At 39.5% G+C, this 23,216-nt stretch overlaps 4 protein-coding genes and 1 long non-coding RNA gene across 5 annotated transcripts; 3 read left to right on the top strand and 2 right to left on the bottom strand.

Moving 5' to 3' along the window:
- Positions 1-851: 851 nt before the first annotated feature.
- On the bottom strand, positions 852-1,432 carry LOC143538635 (uncharacterized). Its single transcript, XR_013136278.1, has 3 exons — positions 1,414-1,432; positions 1,212-1,310; positions 852-1,080 (listed from the first exon to the last, which is right to left on the bottom strand). It is a non-coding gene; the product is annotated as an uncharacterized LOC143538635 (long non-coding RNA).
- Positions 1,433-2,882: 1,450 nt separating this feature from the next.
- Positions 2,883-4,634, top strand: LOC143538634 (putative protein phosphatase 2C 9). The gene is made up of 4 exons (XM_077032149.1): positions 2,883-3,104; positions 3,730-4,006; positions 4,127-4,272; positions 4,358-4,634. The coding sequence occupies exons 1-4, from the start codon at positions 2,967-2,969 to the stop codon at positions 4,493-4,495; spliced, it is 699 nt and encodes a 232-aa protein (XP_076888264.1). The 5' UTR covers positions 2,883-2,966; the 3' UTR covers positions 4,496-4,634.
- Positions 4,635-11,910: 7,276 nt separating this feature from the next.
- Positions 11,911-13,775, top strand: LOC143538615 (putative protein phosphatase 2C 10). Its single transcript, XM_077032131.1, has 4 exons — positions 11,911-11,935; positions 12,702-12,962; positions 13,083-13,237; positions 13,324-13,775. The coding sequence occupies exons 1-4, from the start codon at positions 11,911-11,913 to the stop codon at positions 13,459-13,461; spliced, it is 579 nt and encodes a 192-aa protein (XP_076888246.1). The 3' UTR covers positions 13,462-13,775.
- A 2,291-nt stretch (positions 13,776-16,066) lies between these two features.
- Positions 16,067-18,374, top strand: LOC143538613 (uncharacterized). The gene is made up of 3 exons (XM_077032130.1): positions 16,067-16,392; positions 16,448-16,716; positions 17,753-18,374. Exons 1-3 carry the CDS (start codon positions 16,067-16,069, stop codon positions 18,091-18,093), a joined length of 936 nt encoding a protein of 311 aa, XP_076888245.1. The 3' UTR covers positions 18,094-18,374.
- Positions 18,375-18,578: 204 nt separating this feature from the next.
- On the bottom strand, positions 18,579-21,291 carry LOC143538633 (metacaspase-3-like). The gene is made up of 5 exons (XM_077032148.1): positions 20,835-21,291; positions 20,304-20,634; positions 19,366-19,489; positions 19,103-19,270; positions 18,579-18,727 (listed from the first exon to the last, which is right to left on the bottom strand). The coding sequence occupies exons 1-5, from the start codon at positions 21,289-21,291 to the stop codon at positions 18,668-18,670; spliced, it is 1,140 nt and encodes a 379-aa protein (XP_076888263.1). The 3' UTR covers positions 18,579-18,667.
- Positions 21,292-23,216: the final 1,925 nt, after the last annotated feature.

Genomic DNA, 23,216 nt, shown 5'->3' with positions numbered 1-23,216 from the left:
AAACATTAAATACAAAATACGCTTATATAAGATAATATAAAACTTTAAAATAATGCAGGCGCAACACTCTTCCCATGGCCACTCGACACCCCGTTAGGCCCGAATTTTTTTTTAAAAAAAATTATATGTATTTTTATTAAAAACAATATGCATATTTAATGTTTAAACTCAATTATATAACTGATAACAACTACATTGGTCTAGTGGCAATGGAACGTTTTGGCTTGCAAATCTACTGCAAACCATTTGTGTAGTAGTCTTGAAAAACGGAAAGGCATAAAACCTTTATGGCAATTCAAACTTTAGGACAAATATGCGGAAAACTACGCATCGTTCATATGAGAATCTTAGAAAATTTTACATCCATATTGCGAAGACAAGCAACTTAGGTAACATATCAAGCAGTTTGATCCGTCACTATCTTTGGCCATAACCAAATGGATACGTTGCGTTGATACTATTTTTGTTAATATTCTTTCCCCAAAGTCGTATCAAATGTCTCACTGTGTGGTCCATACTACACGATTAGATTTCATGGTCGATGCAAAGTCATGTCGTATACTTGTTTCTGTTTGTGGACAATTGCCTATTTCAGCATTTCAGGTTTTGCCCACAGAAAAGTTATGTTACTGTTAAAAATCAGACAAAGATGACTTTATGAGTTGCTTAAGGAATTAGATGCAATTTCAATATCATTCATTTTAGGAGGTAGCATCTCTTAAAAGTCATATGACCAAACTACATACAGCCCATTGTATGTCACTTTTCGAGATTCTAGACGCCATTGAAGAGCAAACGCTCTTTCAAGATTCCAACATTGTGGTTTAGTGATCACAGATTCAAGACGTTTTCTTCCATAGAAATTCAGATCAACCATCAAAATAACAAAAGTTATGCGGTACAGAATACACAATGCATTTGAAGACAGAACTTTTCGGCTATTAGCATCTGTAAATAAAACAAGTGTGCCATTTTGATGCATGACAACTTCACAGCTAGCTTCTAAGATGGAATCAATAATTAGGCGTTGCGTTTCTTGTTGAGGTCGTAAAGCACACATAAGTCGGCTGCTGTCTTCATCTGAAACCATTCATAAATTTGACAAATATCAGAAAGCTATTTAAAAAAGCAAGAAAAAGTATATAGCACAAATTCTGCATCATAGATGAAGATATTGAGTGGTATAATAGTAAATAAAATAATCATGATACCTGAATAACATTGACTAATTGCTTGGTTGCCCATCCAAAGAGAAGTAAAGCAAGTAATGCAGAATATATTATGCTTTGTTTTGCCGCACCCAACAAAACCTAAGTTTTCACACAAGAAAATTACATTGATGACTCCAATATATTAAACAAGTGTACGTACATCAATGAATAAATTATATATAAAAAAAATGTTTGTGCTTACATCAGTCATCTTTTCTGACTACTTTGCTAGAAGAAACAAAGTTATGTAAAGAACCTGAAAAAACGGAAATTCGACGTAAGGGTGGGGACCCCTATGAGGAAACTCTAAATGGTAAGAAGATCATAAATATATATTCATGAGAAAACCACAAAGTTACGAGACAACTACTGCTGACCAATCACTTTTTTTTAATTAATTTTTTCAAGGTTCAAAATGTAAAAAAGATTAAAAAGACTATATGTAGCTCACGAAGTTACATATATGCATCTCATACAAGGTACACATAGCGTATAAATTACATATATGTAGCTTCGTGATCTACATACTTCTTTTTCCTTATCTTTTTCATATTTCCAACCTTATAAAAATTGAAAAAAAATTGATTGATTAGTAGTAGCGTTCTCGGTTTTCTCGCTCCTTCTAGTTTTCTCATGATCCCTTCCCTATATATGTATATATATCTACGTATGTATATTAAGATGAGGGATCTTTGCAGAACACTATATAATGCAAGAAGAAGAAACGTATTGTTTAAAGAAAGTAAAACAAGTAAAAGAAAGTAAAACAAGTTTGGAACAAGTTTGGAACTTTGATATAATATGTAAAAGAAAAGTATATGTTTCTTCAAGAAGAAGAAACGTATTGTTTAAAGAAAGTAAAACAAGTAAAAGTTGACTGCTTTTCGTATTGAATCATGCTATCTCATTGACTCATTTTGTGATTTGAGTGTAATTCGGGTATTGTTGTTTTACGGGTATGGTCAAAGTTGCCTGCTTTTCGTATTGAATCATGCTATCTCATTGACTCATTTTGTGATTTGAGTGTAATTCGGGTATTGTTGTTTTACGGGTATGATCAAAGTTGACTGCTTTTCGTATTGAATCATGCTATCTCCTTGACTCATTTTGTGATTTGAGTGTAATTCGGGTATTGTTGTTTTACGGGTATGGTCAAAGTTGACTGCTTTTCGTATTGAATCATGCTATCTCGTTGACTCATTTTGTGATTTGAGTGTAATTCGGGTATTGTTGTTTTACGGGTATGATCAAAGTTGATTACTTTTCGTATTGAATCATGCTATCTCATTGACTCATTTTGTGATTTGAGTGTAATTCGGGTATTGTTGTTTTACGGGTATGATCAAAGTTGATTACTTTTCGTATTGAATCATGCTATCTCATTGACTCATTTTGTGATTTAAGCTGGTTTTCTGATGCATTTAGAACATATAAATTTCATGAGTGTATTGATTATGCATGATATTGGTTTTTGGATCAAATTGCTACTAAAAAGTCAGTGGTTGACTTTGCATGTTTACAGACATTTGCATTATTCTACAATAATTTCAAGAACCATACTTTATTGAAGAATTTGATGTAAATTGGCTTATATGTAATTTGACAATTATGGATGTATAAATAAAGTCTTTTTGTTGTTGTTGTTGACTTTAGCATGAAGGAGAGAAGTCAGCGAATAGTTCGGGCGAGGGACAAGGTCAAAAAGGGTCGGTCAAGTACGGTTTCACCCTAGTTAAAGGGAAGGCTAATCATCCAATGGAGGATTACCATGTTTCCAAATTCATCCCTCATCAAGGACGTGAGCTCGGACTCTTTGCTATTTATGACGGCCATCTAGGGCATAGCGTGGCTTCGTATCTTCAACAGAATTTATTCAACAATATCCTAAAGGAGGTTAGACTTCTAAATCTAACAAGTAATGAATATTTGTTATTTAAACACTCTTAAATTTTTTAACTAAAATTTTTATGCATAAAACAACCAATAAGGTATAAAACATTTGAGGACTGTAGAGTCTTTTATGGAAACGCAGCTAGCGTTTCCTCAGTCGCTTTCTTATAGTATTACATTGACGTTGAAATATTTACCTAAAGTTCATAAGATTTAGGGATAGTGTCTGGATGTGATTGTTTTATAGTTTCTTATTTTGGATCGTTTTTGTTTTTTGCGTGCGTCATATTTTTGCTTCCAATGTGCATACATACTCACTTTGGTTAAATTGTGTGCGTCATATTTTTCCGGCAATGCCCATTGAGTTTTGTTTAAAAGTTTAGTACCGTGTTTGTTTTTCTGGCAATCGTGACATAAAGCATAACTTTTCTATTAAAAAACTACTTGAAATAGCATAAAAAACATACACATATGCTATTTTCTACCACCCGTTTTATTACACTCATTCTTGATTTTGATATATCCAACAAAGATCATGTTACGCGATTGTCTTTCAATCAATCAAGCGACTTATTATAATTATTATTTGCTTTTTTTCTTTACCATATGATGTTCTGTGTTATGGCAGGGTGAGTTTTGGAAAGATCCAAAGAGGTCGATTACAAAAGCCTACGAAAGAACCGACCAAACAATTCTTTCTCACAATCCCGATATCAGAAGAGGTGGGTCCACTGCTGTTACTGCTATCCTCATCAATGGTCAAAAGCTATGGGTTGCAAATGTCGGGGATTCTCGGGCAGTTCTTTCAAGAAAGGGGCAGGCAATTCAGATGAGTATCGATCATGAGCCTAATAAAGAGAGGACCAGTATTGAAAACAAAGGCGGCTTCGTCTCAAACATGCCAGGTCATCTTAGAACATATTATGATTACAAATATTAGTAATATATTCATGATATAAATAAATTCATGATTTAGTAGATTGTTTCCTTTTTTACTTTTTAGCCAATATTGATTTATGTTTCAGGAGATGTTGCGAGAGTGAACGGACAACTAGCGGTTTCGCGTGCTTTTGGAGACAATATTCATATACGGTCCGACCCGGATATAAAACAAGCAAAAGTTGATGCAAATACCGAAATGCTCATTCTCGCAAGTGACGGGTTGTGGAAGGTAAAAAAAAGCAAAACTTTGACTTTATAAAGTCAACAAGTGTCTTTGACTTTGAGATTGACTTTTGTTATGGGTGTTGATTTAGGTAATGACGAACCAAGAGGCAGTGAACATTGCGCTGAAGATCCGGGACCCAGAAAAGGCAGCGAAGCAGCTAGCAGCTGAGGCTTTGAAGCGAGAAAGTAAAGATGATATATCGTGCATTGTTGTGAGATTTAAGTGACGAGAATACATGAAGAAGTTTGTGTTTTAGGATGGGTATGTGCAGTATTATAGGCTGTATATTATGGAGGGTTTACAAAGTTCGTTGCCATTATGGATTACAGTTTGTTTTCTGTTAAGGATATTGAATTGTTCGTGCTTGTGTTGTTGCTTGGTTATTTTATTTTTTAATTTTTTCTAACTTCCCGTCTTGTATGTACTTTCGATTTTTGGTTTGTTATTTCAATTTTTGTTTTTTTTTAACTTCCGGTCTTGTATTTACTTTCGGTTTTTGGTTTGTTATTTTATTTTTTTAACTTCCCGTCTTGTATTTACTTTCGAATTTTGGTTTGTTATTTTATTTTATTTAACTTCCTATTTTGTATTTACTTTCGATTTTAAAAAACTGAGACATACATATCCCTGAACTCTTAAAATATAAATTTATCGATATTTTAGTCACCTTTTTGAAATATTTATTTTTATTGAAATATTTATTCTAAAAATATAAAATATTCACCGATTTTGGGACTTTACAAATAGAAGCTACTATATTATAAGAACTAGCTTTACAACCAGTGTATTACACGGAGTAATTCATTATATAAAACGTTCGATTAATTTAATAAATATTTTATATACTTTATAATTGAAATTATGTATGTTAGTTACAAACCAGTGCATTACACCGGTTGAATAGTGAAACGATATAGTTCGTAAACATAACTGTGTATATTCCGATGGCTATAATTTGTGTTCTGTTTAAATAATAGATGATTATGATGACGGTGATAATAATGATGAAGATGATGATGAAAAGCTAAGCTAATAGAAAGTTTGGTACAACAAAAAGGAATGCACTCATGACACTAATGTAGTGTAATGTCACAATACTTCTTAATTACATGTTTATTTATTTTCTTGCTTATGGCTTCTTGGTAGCACATGTGTTCCTATATGCACTTACTTAATGGAAGACTGCAATGTTAGTATAGTTATCTAAGTGATTTTATAAAAATATATCTCAAAATTTTGAAATATTATATCATAGTTGTTATAAGAGAATTAAGATATTAATTTGCAGTCTTGGTGGGTAAAAGGAGTCAATGGCAGACAAAAGTTTTTGGGGTTGATTTTTTTAATAATCGGATTTCTCTTAACTTAGCATTCGAACTTTTGGGTTGGGTTGGGTTGGGTTGGGTCGGGTCGAGTAAGATAAATATTGATAACTTGTTATTTGCTGTTGAACGGGGATTCTAAATCTTTTGAAAGATTGACGAATGAAAAACTTTTTCTTTAAAGACCACTTTATGAAGAAGGAATTTGAAGAGGTAGGTCCCAGCAGAGCCCAGTTGAACCCGCAAGACTCACCTTGAATAGGGACGTCTGCGCAATGACCAACTGCTCCAGCAGGACCCACCATGCTCAGAGAACCTTACGCGCAGTACGCCAGCTGTACCCGCAGGGAAAGCCTCCCAATGGTGAAGTACCCCGCCTGTTCCCGCAGCTGCGGATACAAGCCATCAGGGAAGGCTACCCGCACTAACAGCAAGGCTACACGCACAAGGCATTCGCTACTTCAGTAGTCACATGAAGGAATGAGCAAGGCGGGAATACTCCCGCCTAAATGAGCCAGTCCGTATGCTTCTGGAAGGTCTTCCGTACTATACCTACTAAGGTATGGGCGGAACAGACAATTTGACCAGAGCAGCCCATGAACCAATCACAGGGTGACAGCTCACCGACAACGATACGAGGAGGAGCACCCTCTAGTACTGTTTGTCACTATTAGCCGCTGCCTACTCACCAACCCTTACGATGGGACGTGCGCAGCCTACAGTTGGTGGAACAGTGCGTAGCCGGTAGTAAAGGAACAGTTTACAGCCGACCTTGTTACTGTTGGCCGTAGCCTATCCACCAACCAGCATGGCCTGTGCGTAGTCCACTGTTGGTAGAACAGGAATACTATTCAGCCGGCTGTACCTTCTAGGAAACCTACCTTCGGCTATGAATACTCCAACACCTTGGAATGGTAAGGACATCATCTGATATCTCAATCTTATCTAGCAATCTCTTAATATACACTTATATTCAGAGCAATCTAGTCTGATTCTCACGCCGGAGGGTGGTCACAAGGAGGAACCCCCCCCCCTTCTCAGTGACGAGCTTACGGTGTCTGTTTTGCAGGTCCACTGAAGAACAACTCTCTGCTAGACCTCATCCTCGTGGGAAACATTACTTAACCCCCAGATTATCTATAATCTGTCCAGGGTTCACTTAGTGTTTCTTCATTGGCGCCATCCGTGCATAAAAGCTAGAACTAATTTAGTTTTTTCAAAATTTCTGAAGAAATGGTTAACGTTACTCCGGTCCTAAGGCTAATAACCGACCAAGAAACCCCGGTAACCACAACCCCAGCAACTGGGGGGAACACAGGCGGTTATACAAATCTTACGAACACTACCCCGACTACCCAAGCCGGGGCAAGTGCAGTAAATATTCCACTGGGGTTCACCGATGCCCAGTTGGAAAAATGAACGAGGGTCCCTCGCCAAACACTAGATCAAGTGAAGGCGTGGGCCGAAGCACGTCAGAGAGAGTTCCAAGCTGAATTGGATGAACGCTTGCGTTCAGTTCAACAGGCTGACGAATTCGGCAGTACTCGCCAACATCTCAATATGAACAGCGAGTGCGAGTACTCAGACGACGAGAGGGAAGAATCCGATACCGACGCAAACCCTCGCCATAAGGCGAAAGGGAAGCGTAAGGAAACAGACTTCCAGCTGAAGAGGAATTTTGGGGAAGCTTTTAAACCCACGAATGCGGAGAGAAACCCGCGTGACTTCTCCAAAACCTTTAGGCCAACTGCTACAAATGCAGGAAAGTCAAAGTTTGCAAGGGACATTGCGGAAGCAATCGCCCCGAGAAGTGCCAAACAAATGTCCAACATTGGCACTTATGATGGTCTATCCGACCCAGACGACCACTTGAACAGATTCATTGCGGGGGCAACCGTCAGTAACTGGACGGAACCCACGTGGTGTTATATGTTCCAGATGACTCTGGTTGGAGCGGCCAGGGCATGGTTCGATCGTTTACCGGTCCACCACATATATGACTGGGCGGACTTTCAGAACAAGTTCAGCCAGCACTTCAGCCAACAGAGGAAATATACTGAAGAACAGTGGACGATCCTCAACTGCGTGAGAGAGGAGGATGAATCTTTACTAGACTTCATCACCCGTTTCAACTCCAAAAAGCTAAGTCTCGGCAACATAAGTGAAAATCTTGTTCGCGCCGCTTTCATCCAAGGCGCCGAATACCCAGAGCTTATCCGCACGTTGACGGGTAAGGATGGCATGCCATCAACATGGGATGCCATCATGACGGCGGCAAAGCGCTTGGCCGAGACGGAGAAACAACTGGGAAGGGATCTTCCCCAGAGTACACACCTCTACACGCAGAGGACAAGAGAGAACAATGTTCGGATCGCCCGGCAGAACAAAAAGAGGAAGCTAGGTATCTGGCAGTCAAGGGTAAACTTTGACACCTCATCCAGCTCTCACCCTCTTGTTGGCGGAAGAAATCACACACACCCTTCGAGCCAAAAGCACCGGTGGACTCCACTCACCAAAAGCGTCACGGAGATATTTGCCACTGAAAAGCTACCATGGCCAAAAGCTCCAATGATCCGGCAGCGACCTAATGCGGATCAGAGTAAATCCTGTGACTTCCACGGGACAAAAGGTCACAGTACGGAAGAGTGTACATCCTTGAAGGATAATATTGAAGCATTCGTCAAGGATGGAAGGCTGGCACACCTGGTGGCATCAATCAAGAAGGGAGGAAGAAACGACAACCGGTACCGAGGCAACGGACGAAAGCCCGTTGACATCAGCATCAACATGGTTCATGGTACGATCAGAGGAAGAAAAAGGCGAACGACAGAACCATGTGCGTGGAAGGAAGCTGAGGTGCGCTTCCCGCGAGTGCCAGGAGGACCCAGCAAAGAAGGCCCTATCGTCATCAAAAGTCAGCTGGGGCACTACATCACTTCTCGCACTCTTGCTGACAACGGCGCCTCGTCAACGGTGATGTATAGGCAGTTCTTTGACAAGCTAGATGACGAAGACAAGGAACGCCTGGAAACGATCTGCGCCTCGATGGAAGGGTTCGATGGCAGCACAAACACCCCCTGGGTATCCTATCATTCCCCGTCACTCTTACGGATGGGAAACACTACCGCACAGAAGATGTGGACTTTGTCGTGATGAGGAAGCCACACCACACATACGACATTCTCTTCGGGAGAGACGGGATGGCAAGATTCAACGCCGTGGTATCCTCAGTCCACGGCATGATGGGATGGCCAACAGCTGAGGGTGTAGCGATGATCACTGGCATTCCCCAGAATTTGGTGCGCGATAACGGCACCAACTTTGCTGACAAGAAGCTACAACAGTGGCTGAAAGAACTTCAAATCACCCACACCTTTACCTCAGTGGCACACCCGCAAGGTAATGGTGAGGTGGAAAGAGCAAATAAAAGCATCGTCGAAGGCATAAAGAAAAGACTCTTGAAACACAGATCCGGCTGGGTGGACGAGCTTCCGCACGTCCTTTGGGCAAACAGAACGCTGAAGAAGGCCAGTACGGGAGAAACCCCGTTTAGTCTCACTTATGGCACTGAGGCCATGGTCCCGGTCGAAATTGGTTACCCTCACCAAGGGTCTTGTTCAGCCAGAAGACAATGATGCGGAAAGACGGTTAGACCTAATGCTAACCGAGGAACGCAGAGACTTAGCCGCAGTGCGTGAAGAGAACTACAAGCGACAAATGCAAAAGTACTACAACACGCTGGTAAAACTCTGCAACTTCAAAATAGGAGACTACATACTGCGTAACAACGAGGCTTCGAACCAAGAACGCCCAGGAAAGTTGGCCCCGGTCTGAGAAGGGCCATACATCATCAAAGAAGTCCTGGGAAAGGGCGCATACCGGCTCGAAAGGCTCAATGGCACTCCCATCCCAAGAACATGGAATGGAGCTCAATTACGCAAATGTTATATGTAGATCAATTCCAAACTTGTAAAGAAAAGGCCTAGAGCCACTTCTAATGGAAATGATTCTCCTTTCACAATGTGTTGATAGCCTTACCTTTATACTTATGAACTTCCCACACTATTGTGCCGGTATTCACCGCATAAATGGGGGGAGAAGTAAGTCGTTACGTGTGGAAGGCGGCAAAACCCGCATAAACACAACGCTAAAAATGTTAAAAGTTTTAAGGAAAACCTACACGCAGGTCAGATGTAAGTAAAGTTTAGCCATCCTTGTAAGTGCAAGTGACGGTCTTACCCGCACAATCACGAACAAGGAAGCAAAACTTCAACCTATCATCTACCACGTTCAAAGGTTAACTTATTCTGAACACTTAGAAAATTTCAAAGGAAAAGATGAGGAAAACTTCCACGCAGGTCAGATATAAGTAAAGTTAAGCCATCCTACTAAGTGTAAGTGACGGTCATACCCGCACAATCATGAAAGAGGAAGCGAAACAAACTTATAATTTACCACGTTAAAAAGTTAACTTATCTAAGTACTAAAGAAATTGCTAAGTTAGATCAAAACATGCGTAAAATAAACAAGGCAAAGAACAAACACAATCTTTATTTCATCAAAATTCAAATATTACAAAGAGCTATACAAAAGCAAAAAGCTATGCTAGTGGTGGAAAGGGATCTTCAAAATCAAGCTTCAGGACCACTTCCACTTGGACCAGAGCCATCAGTAGAGCGTGGTGGTTCAAGGAAAGCTCTAAGGATAGCAAGCCCATCATCAGCAGCAGCGACTTCGTTCACCTTCTCCACCACCGGATGCGGGAAGGCGGCATACTGATTCACTGCTTGGTCGTAAACAGCTTCAGTATCAACATTGTACAAAGGGAAGTTGGAATGCGGGATGCCTTTCTCAACGAACCCTAGACCAAGCAGGAAGCCGGCCCTTTCCCCATCCTCATGAGAAGCGTTGAGGGCTGCGCTCATAGCATCTTCATAATACGTCGCTGAGAAGACCCGATGCACAACCTACAAGAAAATATAAGTATCAGAACCCTTTCTATTTACAAAGGAAAGCGTAAAGAGATGAAAGCTTACCTGAGACAACGCTTCTCGAAGAAGCCATTCCTTGGCAACCAGAGCTTCTTGGAGGGCAGCTTGAGCTTCGTTACGGGCGCGTTCGGCTTCACTCTTGTTGAGGTTGGCAAGCAACACTTCTTTAGCCGCAGCCTCTTCGACGCCCTTTAGCTTCCGCTCAGTACGGTCAAGCACCCCCCTCTGGTCCAAGATCTCCTGGAGCTTTTTGGCGCCTTCCATCGCCAAGGCATCATGAGCCAGCTGGAGAGCCTCTAATTTGGCTTTAAGCTCTTCATTCTCCACGCGTAGAGGCTCAGCAACAGCTTCAGCCTTGGTGGCCCTCTCGGTTGCGTTCCTCGCAGTTCCTTAGACAGCCGAAGCTGTTCATTAACAGCTTGGGCAGCCTTGGAACGGGCCTCGAGTCAAGCCTGAACTTCAACCTCGAGGGCCTTGAAGGCCTTCTCCTTCTCCGCAGCCACTGCGGTAAGTTTTTGGTTCTCCTCCCGGACAGCCCGCGCCTGAGCTACTTCTTTAAGGCGAGCTGCTTTTAACTTGTCGTTTTCACGACAAAGCAGCTCGACGCGCGGCTGCATCCGGGCTAGGAGAACCCGAAGCTCATTGGTTAGCCTACCCTCCTGGTAGCTAGCCATGGCTTCCCCCAACGCACCACTGGGAGCAGCGTGACGAGCCCATTCCACGCACTCCACAGGGGTGCGAAGGGTTGTTCCTCGGCGAATGTTCCATCGTGGAACATACACTTGATTGGAATCCGACACTGCAAAAAACATAAAGCAGTTAGGAAAAGATGATATAAAAAAAAAAAAAATGAAAAGGGCCAAAAGAACCCTACGCACCTGTAGGGTCAATAACAGGCCGATAGCCGCCGAACCCATCACCTGAACCCAAGGGAAATCCATCCAAGAGGTCAGGCAGATGGGAAGGTGGCAGAGATTGGCGAGAAGCCCCATGCGTACCTAATGGATCGGCCGTCGTTGCCGATGGCGGGGGCATGGTAGCAGCCGCCGCGGAATCCGAAGCAATAGTAACCGCCGGCTCGGTGAAGGATGCTGTAAAAATAGCACTCACAGCCGGCGGTGACGTCATCACAGCTGGAACAGTCGGCTCAAAGGAGTGAGCAACTGAACCAGCGGATGCAGGCGCAGGCGCAGCTGCCTGGGTCGTCGCCTCAGGTAGGATGACCGGGCCTACCGTCATTGGCGGGGAGGTACCACTCTGCGCTCCACCCTGGAATGCGTCAACATCCACGCCTGCGTAAAGAAGATAAGTGTTAACGATATTAAACTATGAAGCTAAAGACAAAGGAAAATTGTACTTACGGGTTTTCTTGAGCCTGAAGGTACGGAGAAGCGGGGACGAACCCGATGGAGCCGGCCTCTTTGCGCCGGTTACCGTCGTCTTCTTGGGCTCTCCGGAGGTGACAGTCGCAGCCTCCGGAGCAGTGGTCTTATCACCACCGGGATTCCCCGCCACCTCTTCGCTCTCGGTCTCCGAATCAGACCGAGGCGCTGGATCGGCAGTGGAGGCCTTCTCCTTCCCCTTCCCGCCGGCAGCCTTCTTCTTCCGCACCAACGGAGGACCATCTGCGGATTCCTCATCAGAACATACGATTAGAGGAATTCCAGCAGAGGTTTCAACACTGAGGGGTCGAGGGTCGAATAGCGCCTTACCTGGCCGACGGGCGCTAAGGATCTCATGGCCTAGCGGATAGACCTCCACGAACCGATCCGCCGTTTGTTCTAGGATGGGCAACTCGTTCTCGTCTAGAGCGCGAGTACCCATCCGAGCGGGACCATCAGCCTCCCGCGGGTTTAGGAGCGACTGCAAGTCGTTCCCCTCTGAAATAAACAGGAAAAAAGTTAGAAGAGATTCGAAATCAACAATAAGAAACAAAGCATACCGTAAGGAACAGAGTTCGAACCGTATTCGAGGACGATGGGGATCTTTTGCGCATCGGCAGACTTCCACACCCGGCTCATCCCCAGCATCACCATCACGGACTCCGCAAACCGGTAAACCGGAGATTGGACCCGAGATATCTTCGAGAACCATTCCGCCTCCTGGTAGTTGGGGAAAGATCCAAAGAGGTCGATTACAAAAGCCTACGAAAGAACCGACCAAACAATACTTTCTCACAATCCCGATATCAGAAGAGGTGGGTCCACTGCTGTTACTGCTATCCTCATCAATGGTCAAAAGCTATGGGTTGCAAATGTCGGGGATTCTCGGGCGGTTCTTTCAAGAAAGGGGCAGGCAATTCAGATGAGTATCGATCATGAGCCTAATAAAGAGAGGACCAGTATTGAAAACAAAGGCGGCTTCGTCTCAAACATGCCAGGTCATCTTAGAACATATTATGATTACAAATATTAGTAATATATTCATGATATAAATAAATTCATGATTTAGTAGATTGTTTCCTTTTTTACTTTTTAGCCAATATTGATTTATGTTTCAGGAGATGTTGCGAGAGTGAACGGACAACTAGCGGTTTCGCGTGCTTTTGGAGACAGGAATCTCAAGATTCATATACGGTCCGACCCGGATATAAAACAAGCAAAAGTTGATGCAAATACCGAAATGCTCATTCTCGCAAGTGACGGGTTGTGGAAGGTAAATAAAAAGCAAAACTTTGACTTTATAAAGTCAACAAGTGTCTTTGACTTTGAGATTGACTTTTATTATGGGTGTTGATTTAGGTAATGACGAACCAAGAGGCAGTGAACATTGCGCTGAAGATCCGGGACCCAGAAAAGGCAGCAAAGCAGCTAGCAGCTGAGGCTTTGAAGCGAGAAAGTAAAGATGATATATCGTGCATTGTTGTGAGATTTAAGTGACGAGAATACATGAAGAAGTTTGTGTTTTAGGATGGGTATGTGCAGTATTATAGGCTGTATATTATGGAGGGTTTACAAAGTTCGTTGCCATTATGGATTACAGTTTGTTTTCTGTTAAGGATATTGAATTGTTCGTGCTTGTGTTGTTGCTTGGTTATTTTATTTTTTAATTTTTTCTAACTTCCCGTCTTGTATGTACTTTCGATTTTTGGTTTGTTATTTCATCTTTTTGTTTTTTTTAACTTCCGGTCTTGTATTTACTTTCGGTTTTTGGTTTGTTATTTTATTTTTTTAACTTCCCGTCTTGTATTTACTTTCGACTTTTGGTTTGTTATTTTATTTTATTTAACTTCCTGTTTTGTATTTACTTTCGATTTTAAAAAACTGAGACATACATATCCCTGAACTCTTAAAATATAAATTTATCGATATTTTAGTCACCCTTTTGAATATTTATTTTTATTGAAATATTTATTCTAAAAATATAAAATATTCACCAATTTTGGGACTTTACAAATAGAAGCTACTATATTATAAGAACTAGCTTTACAACCAGTGTATTACACGGAGTAATTCATTATATAAAACGTTCGATTAATTTAATAAATATTTTATATACTTTATAATTGAAATTATGTATGTTAGTTACAAACCAGTGCATTACACCGGTTGAATAGTGAAACGATATAGTTCGTAAACATAACTGTGTATATTCCGATGGCTATAATTTGTGTTCTGTTTAAATAATAGATGATTATGATGACGGTGATAATAATGATGAAGATGATGATGAAAAACTAAGCTAATAGAAAGTTTGGTACGACAAAAATGAATGCACTCATGACACTAATGTAGTGTAATGTCACAATACTTCTTAATTACATGTTTATTTATTTTCTTGCTTATGGCTTCTTGGTAGCACATGTGTTCCTATATGCACTTACTTAATGGAAGACTGCAATGTTAGTATAGTTATCTAAGTGATTTTATAAAAATATATCTCAAAATTTTGAAATATTATATCATAGTTGTTATAAGAGAATTAAGATATTAATTTGCAGTCTTGGTGAGTAAAAGGAGTCAATGGCAGACAAAAGTTTTTGGGGTTGATTTTTTTAATAATCGGATTTCTCTTAACTTAGCATTCGAACTTTTGGGTTGGGTTGGGTCGAGTAAGATAAATATTGATAACTTGTTATTTGCTGTTGAACGGGGATTCTAAATCTTTTGAAAGATTGACGAATGAAAAACTTTTTCTTTAAAGACCACTTTCTGAAGAAGGAATTACATGCACATTGAACCAAGTATTTCGTACTCTTCGATAGTTCGTTCTCTAGCCTTTGAATTGAAATCAATCCAGTAAGATAGAACACCATGAGCATCAGTCATTGGATTCTTCTTTTCAACCAATAAGTACAAGAGCAAAAGTACATGTGAAAATGAGAGCAAGCCTCAGTTCTCTAACTTATGTGCTATTTATAATAGTAGCGAATACGGCCGGCGACATTAATCACATCACTAGTCTCCAGATGTTGTAACGACCTAACGAAACGTGACAACCACTTCTTGCATTTGTACCGGTCAATAGGAAATATTCCTTTTGTCCTTTTGAGTTTTGAGGACCATAATATTGTGCCTTTAATTCAATGCCATGTCCGGTTTTACCCTCTAGATCCTCGTCGCATCTCTTCACTTTCCAAGGCTATTTCCTTTAGAACGTGGCAAAAGTCATACATAACATCATTAGTATTCAATCATAACTCAAAAATGACATAACAATGCAACGATAGTAATGTAACCCGAATCCCAAAACATTTAGGCGCATTTAGTATAAGGTGGGAGACGCATAATTTTAAAATTTTATTTTCTTTCCGGGTAGATGAATCTTTTATAAAGTAACAACTCATACAAACAAACTCGAGGGTTGAGATGAATAGGATCCCAACTCGAGGGGCTCTGGAACGAATAAACATAAGGGTCTTGGATAGTGTATGTGCTTTATGTGAGATGGGGAGGGAGACGGCGGATCATATTATTACATGCTATCAGCAGTGGTGTGGGAACATATAGGTAGATTGTGAAATAATCCTCCTATTTATTGTTTCTTGATTAGAGATTTAATCAAGCTTCATAAGACCGTTAAGCTCGGAGTGATAGGAAAAGAGCCAATTCACGGGATAATCATAATAGCGTGTTGGAGATTATGAAAGCGAGAAATGAAAAGATGTTTGAAGGTAAGGAGATTAAAGTGAAAGAAATTATTGAAGATATAAAGACGCTTTTCAAGAATACACGTCTAAGTGACGCCGTAATAGTTTTCTTTAAACCAAAAAGTCAATTTTATTATTATATTCTTAAAAGTGGAAACGTACGTGAATACTTTGAACGATATTTTATATGGTCACTATTCGTCATCACCACAGCAAAACCCTAGCACCGTTTTTCACGTAACTCCATATCTCCGATCACCGGAAAACATGACGGAATCTCCTCTGGCAGCCACAACATTCATACCGACGAATCACTGTTCAATTTCACACACAAATTCAAACTAATCGAGACCGTACGTTACTTAATCATCACCGCCTTCACGTTCTTCCTCAATATGATATCTTCTGCTCTCAATTCCGATTTTTATTCCAATTCCGGTGGTTACGGTTACGGAAAGTGTACGGACGCCGGCGATGGTAAATTAGAAGGTGACACGTGCATCGCACGTGCACTTAATCAACTACTCGCGATAGTTAACGAGATTCCGGTGAGTTCGAGAAAATACGAGATTGTCCGATCGTACGCCGAGAAATTGATGGACGAGAATCTACAGGTGGAGTACGAGCCGTTACGGAGAGTCAACGCCGGAGCACTCGCCGGCGCGTTTTCACGGACGCTTGAACATCTGGAACTGGCGGTGGTGGACGGCGGTGGACGGCGGTGAGTGTGACGGAGAGGAATATTCCGGTGAAGAAGAGGTTAAGAAGAAGAATAGTGGTGGCGGTTATTTTGTTGTGTTGGACCGGGTGGTTAAGACGGTCGGGTATATTGGTGACGTGGCGTGGACCCGGTTTGTGAAAGGGAAAAACCGGTTTGGGGGGTCGGGTGAGAAGCTAGCGGCTGAATTGCTTTGGCTTGCGAAGAAGCTGAAGGATTGTGGGAGTGTTGATGAAGCTGTTTGTCAGTGGGCTTCGGCTTCTAAGTTGGGTTTTGTGGCTCTCTCGGCTCAGCCGCGGCTTCAAGGATCGTTGGTCAAACTTTCTGGTATTAGTTCTTTCCCCCCTTTGACCTTTGTTTATGTATTAAAAAATTGTAAAATTAAATTATAGTTTGTGTATTAAATACTATTAATTACAATGTATGGGAACCTTATAATTAAAAAAGGAAGAGACTTAAAAAAAGATTATTTTGAGTTGTGAGCTAAATATAAATAAGCATTGTAGTGAAAGTTAACGTACAAATGAAATTAATGTGATAATCAAGTAGCGCAATTATGTAATTACTTGTAATTACATAATTACTCATTACATAATTACTCTACTTGTATATATAATTACACTACTTAATTATCACAATTAACACGTTAATTTATTTGTATTTGATCAAAACCCAAACACTGTAATATGATATTAATAACTATATTTAATATTTTTTCGTCAAGTTAGAGCATAGACAGGGCCGGCCGTGGGTCAACAAAATCGGGCAAGAGCTTCAAGCTCACTCTTAATTAAGGCCTCCAAATAAAATAAACACTATATATAGATATATTATAAGGGACAAAGTAAATTCAAAGTTATCTATTAGTCTTGTGACAAACTTATGTATTGGTCTCGTGCAAACATAGCTATTGCTAGGTTGTATGTCATGAGTTCAAAACTTGTAACAAGTGTTTTTTTTCTTATTATTATTTTTTCATAATGATCATGAAAGGGTCACAATTTTTGCCTCTAAACTCGTTAAGCCAACCTTGAGCATATAATGTTTTCAAGTTGTAACAAGTAACCAAACTACGCTTGATATGTTACAACTTTATTATGTCGGTTGATGTTAGAAAATCTTTAATTGAGTGTAACGTATAAAATTTTAGACCTAGATATGTATTCAAACTTTGAAATCTTTTATCTTTGTTAACGCTTAAATTTGTAATTAAACCGTTATGTGCAGTTACAGATAACAGAAACTGAAAATTAACCAAACCGATCGGTTATACATTTTCCATATAGTGTTGCATATTACAATATTAGATTCCTTTTAAGTGCCAAACTTAGAAAGTGGTAACATAAACCCAAACTCGACGCAGTGTATTTATTCAAGCAAGTGGCGAGTATGGGAAGCGAAGACGATGAAGAGGGTGCCATGGAGGAGCTAAGGAAAATCAAAATGAAAATGTTGATGTCATGGTTACCGTTTTTGTGTCGATCAAGCCTTGGCACAGATGCACCTGTACTAAGTATTAATGAGAAAACTGAGCTTGAAAATGTGTTTGGTGAGCTCATAATGTGTTTAAAACATGAAGAGCAAGAAAATGTGTTGTCTTTATGGCTTCATCACTTCACTCATTGCCCATCCTCGAACCTTCATCAGTACTACGCTAGTTGGTGCACCACTTCCCGCAAGCTCTTGATTCTCGACGATAAATAAGAAGGTGCACGAGTTGTTCAATCGAAAAACCATGGTTTTCAAGAAACCGAGTGATGGAAAGATGTCAAAAGTCTAGAAATTGCATAAAATGTTATGTATGTTACTAGATGGTGACATTAGATGTGTCACAAAATATGGTTATTAATTATGTAATTAATGTTCATTCATGAAGCAACATAGAAAATGTGTAATGTCACAATCCATGTTTAAAACATGTTTCTTTCTTTTCTTGCTTACAGCTTCTTGGGTAGGTCGTACTTCGGTACTTAGTCGTTGGTTATTGTGACACCCGTATTTTGTAAATTTGTAAATTTATTTTTCAAATTGTTTTGATCCGTTCATGTATGATCAAACCTTTTCATTTATATGCATATAAAGTACATTACTAAATGTAAAGATTACAATATGAAATAAGAGTTATTTTATCATACCAAAACGAAGGCTTTTTAGTCGATAGTTATGACTTGTAAATCAAGAATCGACATGATAGTAAACGAATGCATATCTTAAGATCAAGTGGGCATGCCTTATTTTCTGTTCATGTATAGATTATAGATAGATGGTAAGATGGAGTCTACAAGTTAAAAGGCTCGGAGTAAATCTCGAATCTTGTAGAAGAAGATAGTTGAGGCTCCTGCAATTGTCATTCATCAATGTTAGTACATACAAATAATCTATCAAATAAAGGGTCGCGAAGAACCTCATTATATATAATTTGAGATGCATAAATAGAAACATCAAATGCAGTTGTTTGGTAAATTCTCACGTTCGCCTTCTTTTGCGAACGGATGTCAAAAAGTATGTTTATGTGCATAATAAACCAAATATTATTGCTTGGACAATTACTGTATAAACCATTTTCGGCCCATTTTCTAAAAATGCGTCTTACTTCAATTTCGAACTCCAGTGATCAATATTGTTAATTATTCGTCTACTATTATGTCACTGTAGTTAATTATACATGTTACAGACTTACAGTAATCAGACTAGCTGTAGATATCAAACTAACCTGCGACATAGGCGATGCAAATGGCGCATCTATGCCCTGTTGTTGTTGAGCTTCACGAACTATTCTGCGCATGTTGTCAAGTAAATCTCCATATGTCCATCTATACGCACTACCCACAGCTTGAACGAAGCTATGAGTCAATGCACCAATCGCGTTGCCTGTGAAAACCTGCGCGTACGTAAACAACATGTTGAGTAAGCTATTTATATCTATTTGTACTTAATCGCATTGTTACAAGCACTAATACAGATTAGCATACTAACCGATGTATCAGCTGAATTTTGATGATCATCACAAGCACTAATACAGATTGCTGTTCCACCACTAGTACCACCATATGGTGAAACATGTGAAGGATGCTGAACTTCCCAGTTATAGAATCCTCTCCTGCATACAATCTAATTTTCAGTCTTCCGACTTAATTTGTCTGAAAATTGACTCGACTTGGGTTGTATTTTATATTCATTGTCTTAAACGGAAAAAAAAGTGTATCGTTGGCCCAACTCGATTCAAAGGATTTGTTTCTAAAAATAGGTTCTTTTAAAAAGGCCAGATGACAAATGGTGGTTTTTATTATTAGATCTTGTTTCTGGGTTAGTCGCGGTTTAAGATAGTGTGCTTACATTTTTAGAGTATGCAAATATGACTAAATCATACTAGTATGCAAAAAAGTAAAGTCGTCATCTTAGATAGGGACTTCAACTACAAAGTCACTATCTTAGATAGCGACCAACCAGACTTATAGTCTAACCAAAAGAACCACCCATACGTCATCATGCGTTTTCAAAAGAACCCATTTTTAAAATTGTTCCGTTTTAACCCAAACTCGGGATGCCCATGTTACCACCTCTAACTAAAACTTATGCATATGTGTTGTAAAACTATGTATAGTGGAGGAATTTAACTAACAAAAAAGTATTTGCCATGTCACTGCCACGTAGGCGAAGAGACATTCACTAACTGAACCATCAAATGTGTTTAGTGGTTTAACTAAAAACACAATTATTATTTGATTTTTATTTAACTAAAAGTGTGAAAAATTGTTTGATTGGTTAATACAAGACCTTGGCCCCACAACAAAGCCCTCACGCCCGCCATTTTATTGGCGTGTAATGGTGTTTAACATCTTAAAAATACCGAGGTGGAGTGGGGCTAACGTCCACTACAAATGGTCTAACAGTGTTCGCTAATACATACTCACCGATCAATCCTGCAAAGAAAAGGCAGGTCAAGAACAGTTCCGCTAAAGCAAGTGTCCATAATACTATGAAGTGTTACACCATGAGGTAATGGTTCTACAAGGATCTCATTGACCTCATCATCTAGTATCTTGCCAGATTTGCTATAGTCAACAGGACATATTGCTTCATCCACCCCATCTATTTCATCTCCGCTGGCATCCGGCACGCGGGACCCATGTCCTGCGTAGTAGAACACCAACGAATCCCCGGATCGGCTACCTTTGGTTAGCCACTCCATAGCTGTTATTATGTTATGTCTTGTTGGGGTCCTGGTGGGATCTGATTCCTCTTCTGAAGAAATTAAAATCATTCAAATGCCATAATTAATTAGTATGTTTGAGCATAAATGTGAATATTTGATATATTGTCATAAGTAAATTTATTGGTGTAAACTATATTAGAAGTAACATTTGTCGTTAAAAAAAAAAACTCTAAACAACCCTTTCAAACAAAAGAAAAAGGCGGATGGTGGCAAAAAAGCGTGTCGAAACCTGTAAGAACGCGAATGGAAGCACTTTGGAAGCCGAGGTTGAGCAATAACCGATGCATACTCCTAACATTAGTTATACTAGCAGGCAGTGTCTTGGGGTGACCTTTGTAGGTCACCCCACACAACACTGCCCGCTTCTTCTCATGCACCGGTTGGTTATAGTACCGGTTATAATATCCCAAACCATACCCTTGTGACGGTACGCCATAATAGCCAGAACCGTACGCTTGTGGAGCATTATAGCCTGCATATGCTTGAGGCTGTCCATAAGGGTCATTATACTGATAATTGCTCAAAACTTGGTCTGCATAACCACCTAAATGCTCGAGCATTCGTGCACCGATATGGCACTTACCCTTCTTTTTCGGGTTGTTGACCGTGTAACAGACCGAACATGGTTGCCCAGGTGGCACTGTCAGGTAGTTCTTGCACCCTTTACAGCGTCCTTGAGTTCCCATATGTTTTTGTTATAGATTTTGAATAGTTTTGTGGGCATTTTATAGGGTGAAACTTTAAGTGACAACCACATAATAATAATAATCTTGCATTATTCTTTTGGCAACAAACTTATCTTAGTTGATAATAAAATGAGACTTTTATTATTCCATCGTTTAATAGTCTTAAGCTTTCGGTGGAGATGAGATTCGTTTTTTAGTTAATAGTATGTGTACATATCTTTGATTTGTTTATATAGTATTTAGGTGATCATATGCTTTGTTTGTTATTTCATTTATCTATATATTATTCACCTTGCCTAATACGTATTGGCCATGATATCATCTTCCAATCAACTTTGATTGGTTAAGAGGCAATGCCCTTGGCTGGGGCTCAGCAACTGAAAGTGAAATACGTACGATTCAGAAAATAATCCAAGTTATACGGAATCTACAAAACCTACATACTTTGACTTTCAACCTTTCTTACGATACAAAACAGACGAGACGGACACATCCATCTATGAGGTGGTGCGTCAGCAAACAAGGTGTGGATAATTCATTTAGCAATAGATCGCTAACGGAATTAACATGTACAGATTTTCGGTGTTAGTTGCAGCTTCACTTATGGGTTTTACAGAGAATAAAAAAAATGTTTGGTAAACTAGAAAATGATTTCTAATTGGAATAAACATTAAATACAAAATACGCTTATATAAGATAATATAAAACTTTAAAATAATGCAGGCGCAACACTCTTCCCATGGCCACTCGACACCCCGTTAGGCCCGAATTTTTTTTAAAAAAAAATTATATGTATTTTTATTAAAAACAATATGCATATTTAATGTTTAAACTCAATTATATAACTGATAACAACTACATTGGTCTAGTGGCAATGGAACGTTTTGGCTTGCAAATCTACTGCAAACCATTTGTGTAGTAGTCTTGAAAAACGGAAAGGCATAAAACCTTTATGGCAATTCAAACTTTAGGACAAATATGCGGAAAACTACGCATCGTTCATATGAGAATCTTAGAAAATTTTACATCCATATTGCGAAGACAAGCAACTTAGGTAACATATCAAGCAGTTTGATCCGTCACTATCTTTGGCCATAACCAAATGGATACGTTGCGTTGATACTATTTTTGTTAATATTCTTTCCCCAAAGTCGTATCAAATGTCTCACTGTGTGGTCCATACTACACGATTAGATTTCATGGTCGATGCAAAGTCATGTCGTATACTTGTTTCTGTTTGTGGACAATTGCCTATTTCAGCATTTCAGGTTTTGCCCACAGAAAAGTTATGTTACTGTTAAAAATCAGACAAAGATGACTTTATAGTTGCTTAAGGAATTAGATGCAATTTCAATATCATTCATTTTAGGAGGTAGCATCTCTTAAAAGTCATATGACCAAACTACATACAGCCCATTGTATGTCACTTTTCGAGATTCTAGACGCCATTGAAGAGCAAACGCTCTTTCAAGATTCCAACATTGTGGTTTAGTGATCACTGAAGGTAGCAGATTCAAGACGTTTTCTTCCATAGAAATTCAGATCAACCATCAAAATAACAAAAGTTATGCGGTACAGAATACACAATGCATTTGAAGACAGAACTTTTCGGCTATTAGCATCTGTAAATAAAACAAGTGTGCCATTTTGATGCATGACAACTTCACAGCTAGCTTCTAAGATGGAATCAATAATTAGGCGTTGCGTTTCTTGTTGAGGTCGTAAAGCACACATAAGTCGGCTGCTGTCTTCATCTGAAACCATTCATAAATTTGACAAATATCAGAAAGCTATTTAAAAAAGCAAGAAAAAGTATATAGCACAAATTCTGCATCATAGATGAAGATATTGAGTGGTATAATAGTAAATAAAATAATCATGATACCTGAATAACATTGACTAATTGCTTGGTTGCCCATCCAAAG

Source organism: Bidens hawaiensis, unplaced genomic scaffold, assembly GCF_021521415.1.
Source record: "Bidens hawaiensis isolate Kalapana, Puna unplaced genomic scaffold, B.hawaiensis_p1.1 tig00011661_1, whole genome shotgun sequence".
NCBI classification, from domain to species: Eukaryota; Viridiplantae; Streptophyta; class Magnoliopsida; order Asterales; family Asteraceae; genus Bidens; species Bidens hawaiensis.
This window is presented reverse-complemented; position numbering and strand designations above follow the sequence as displayed.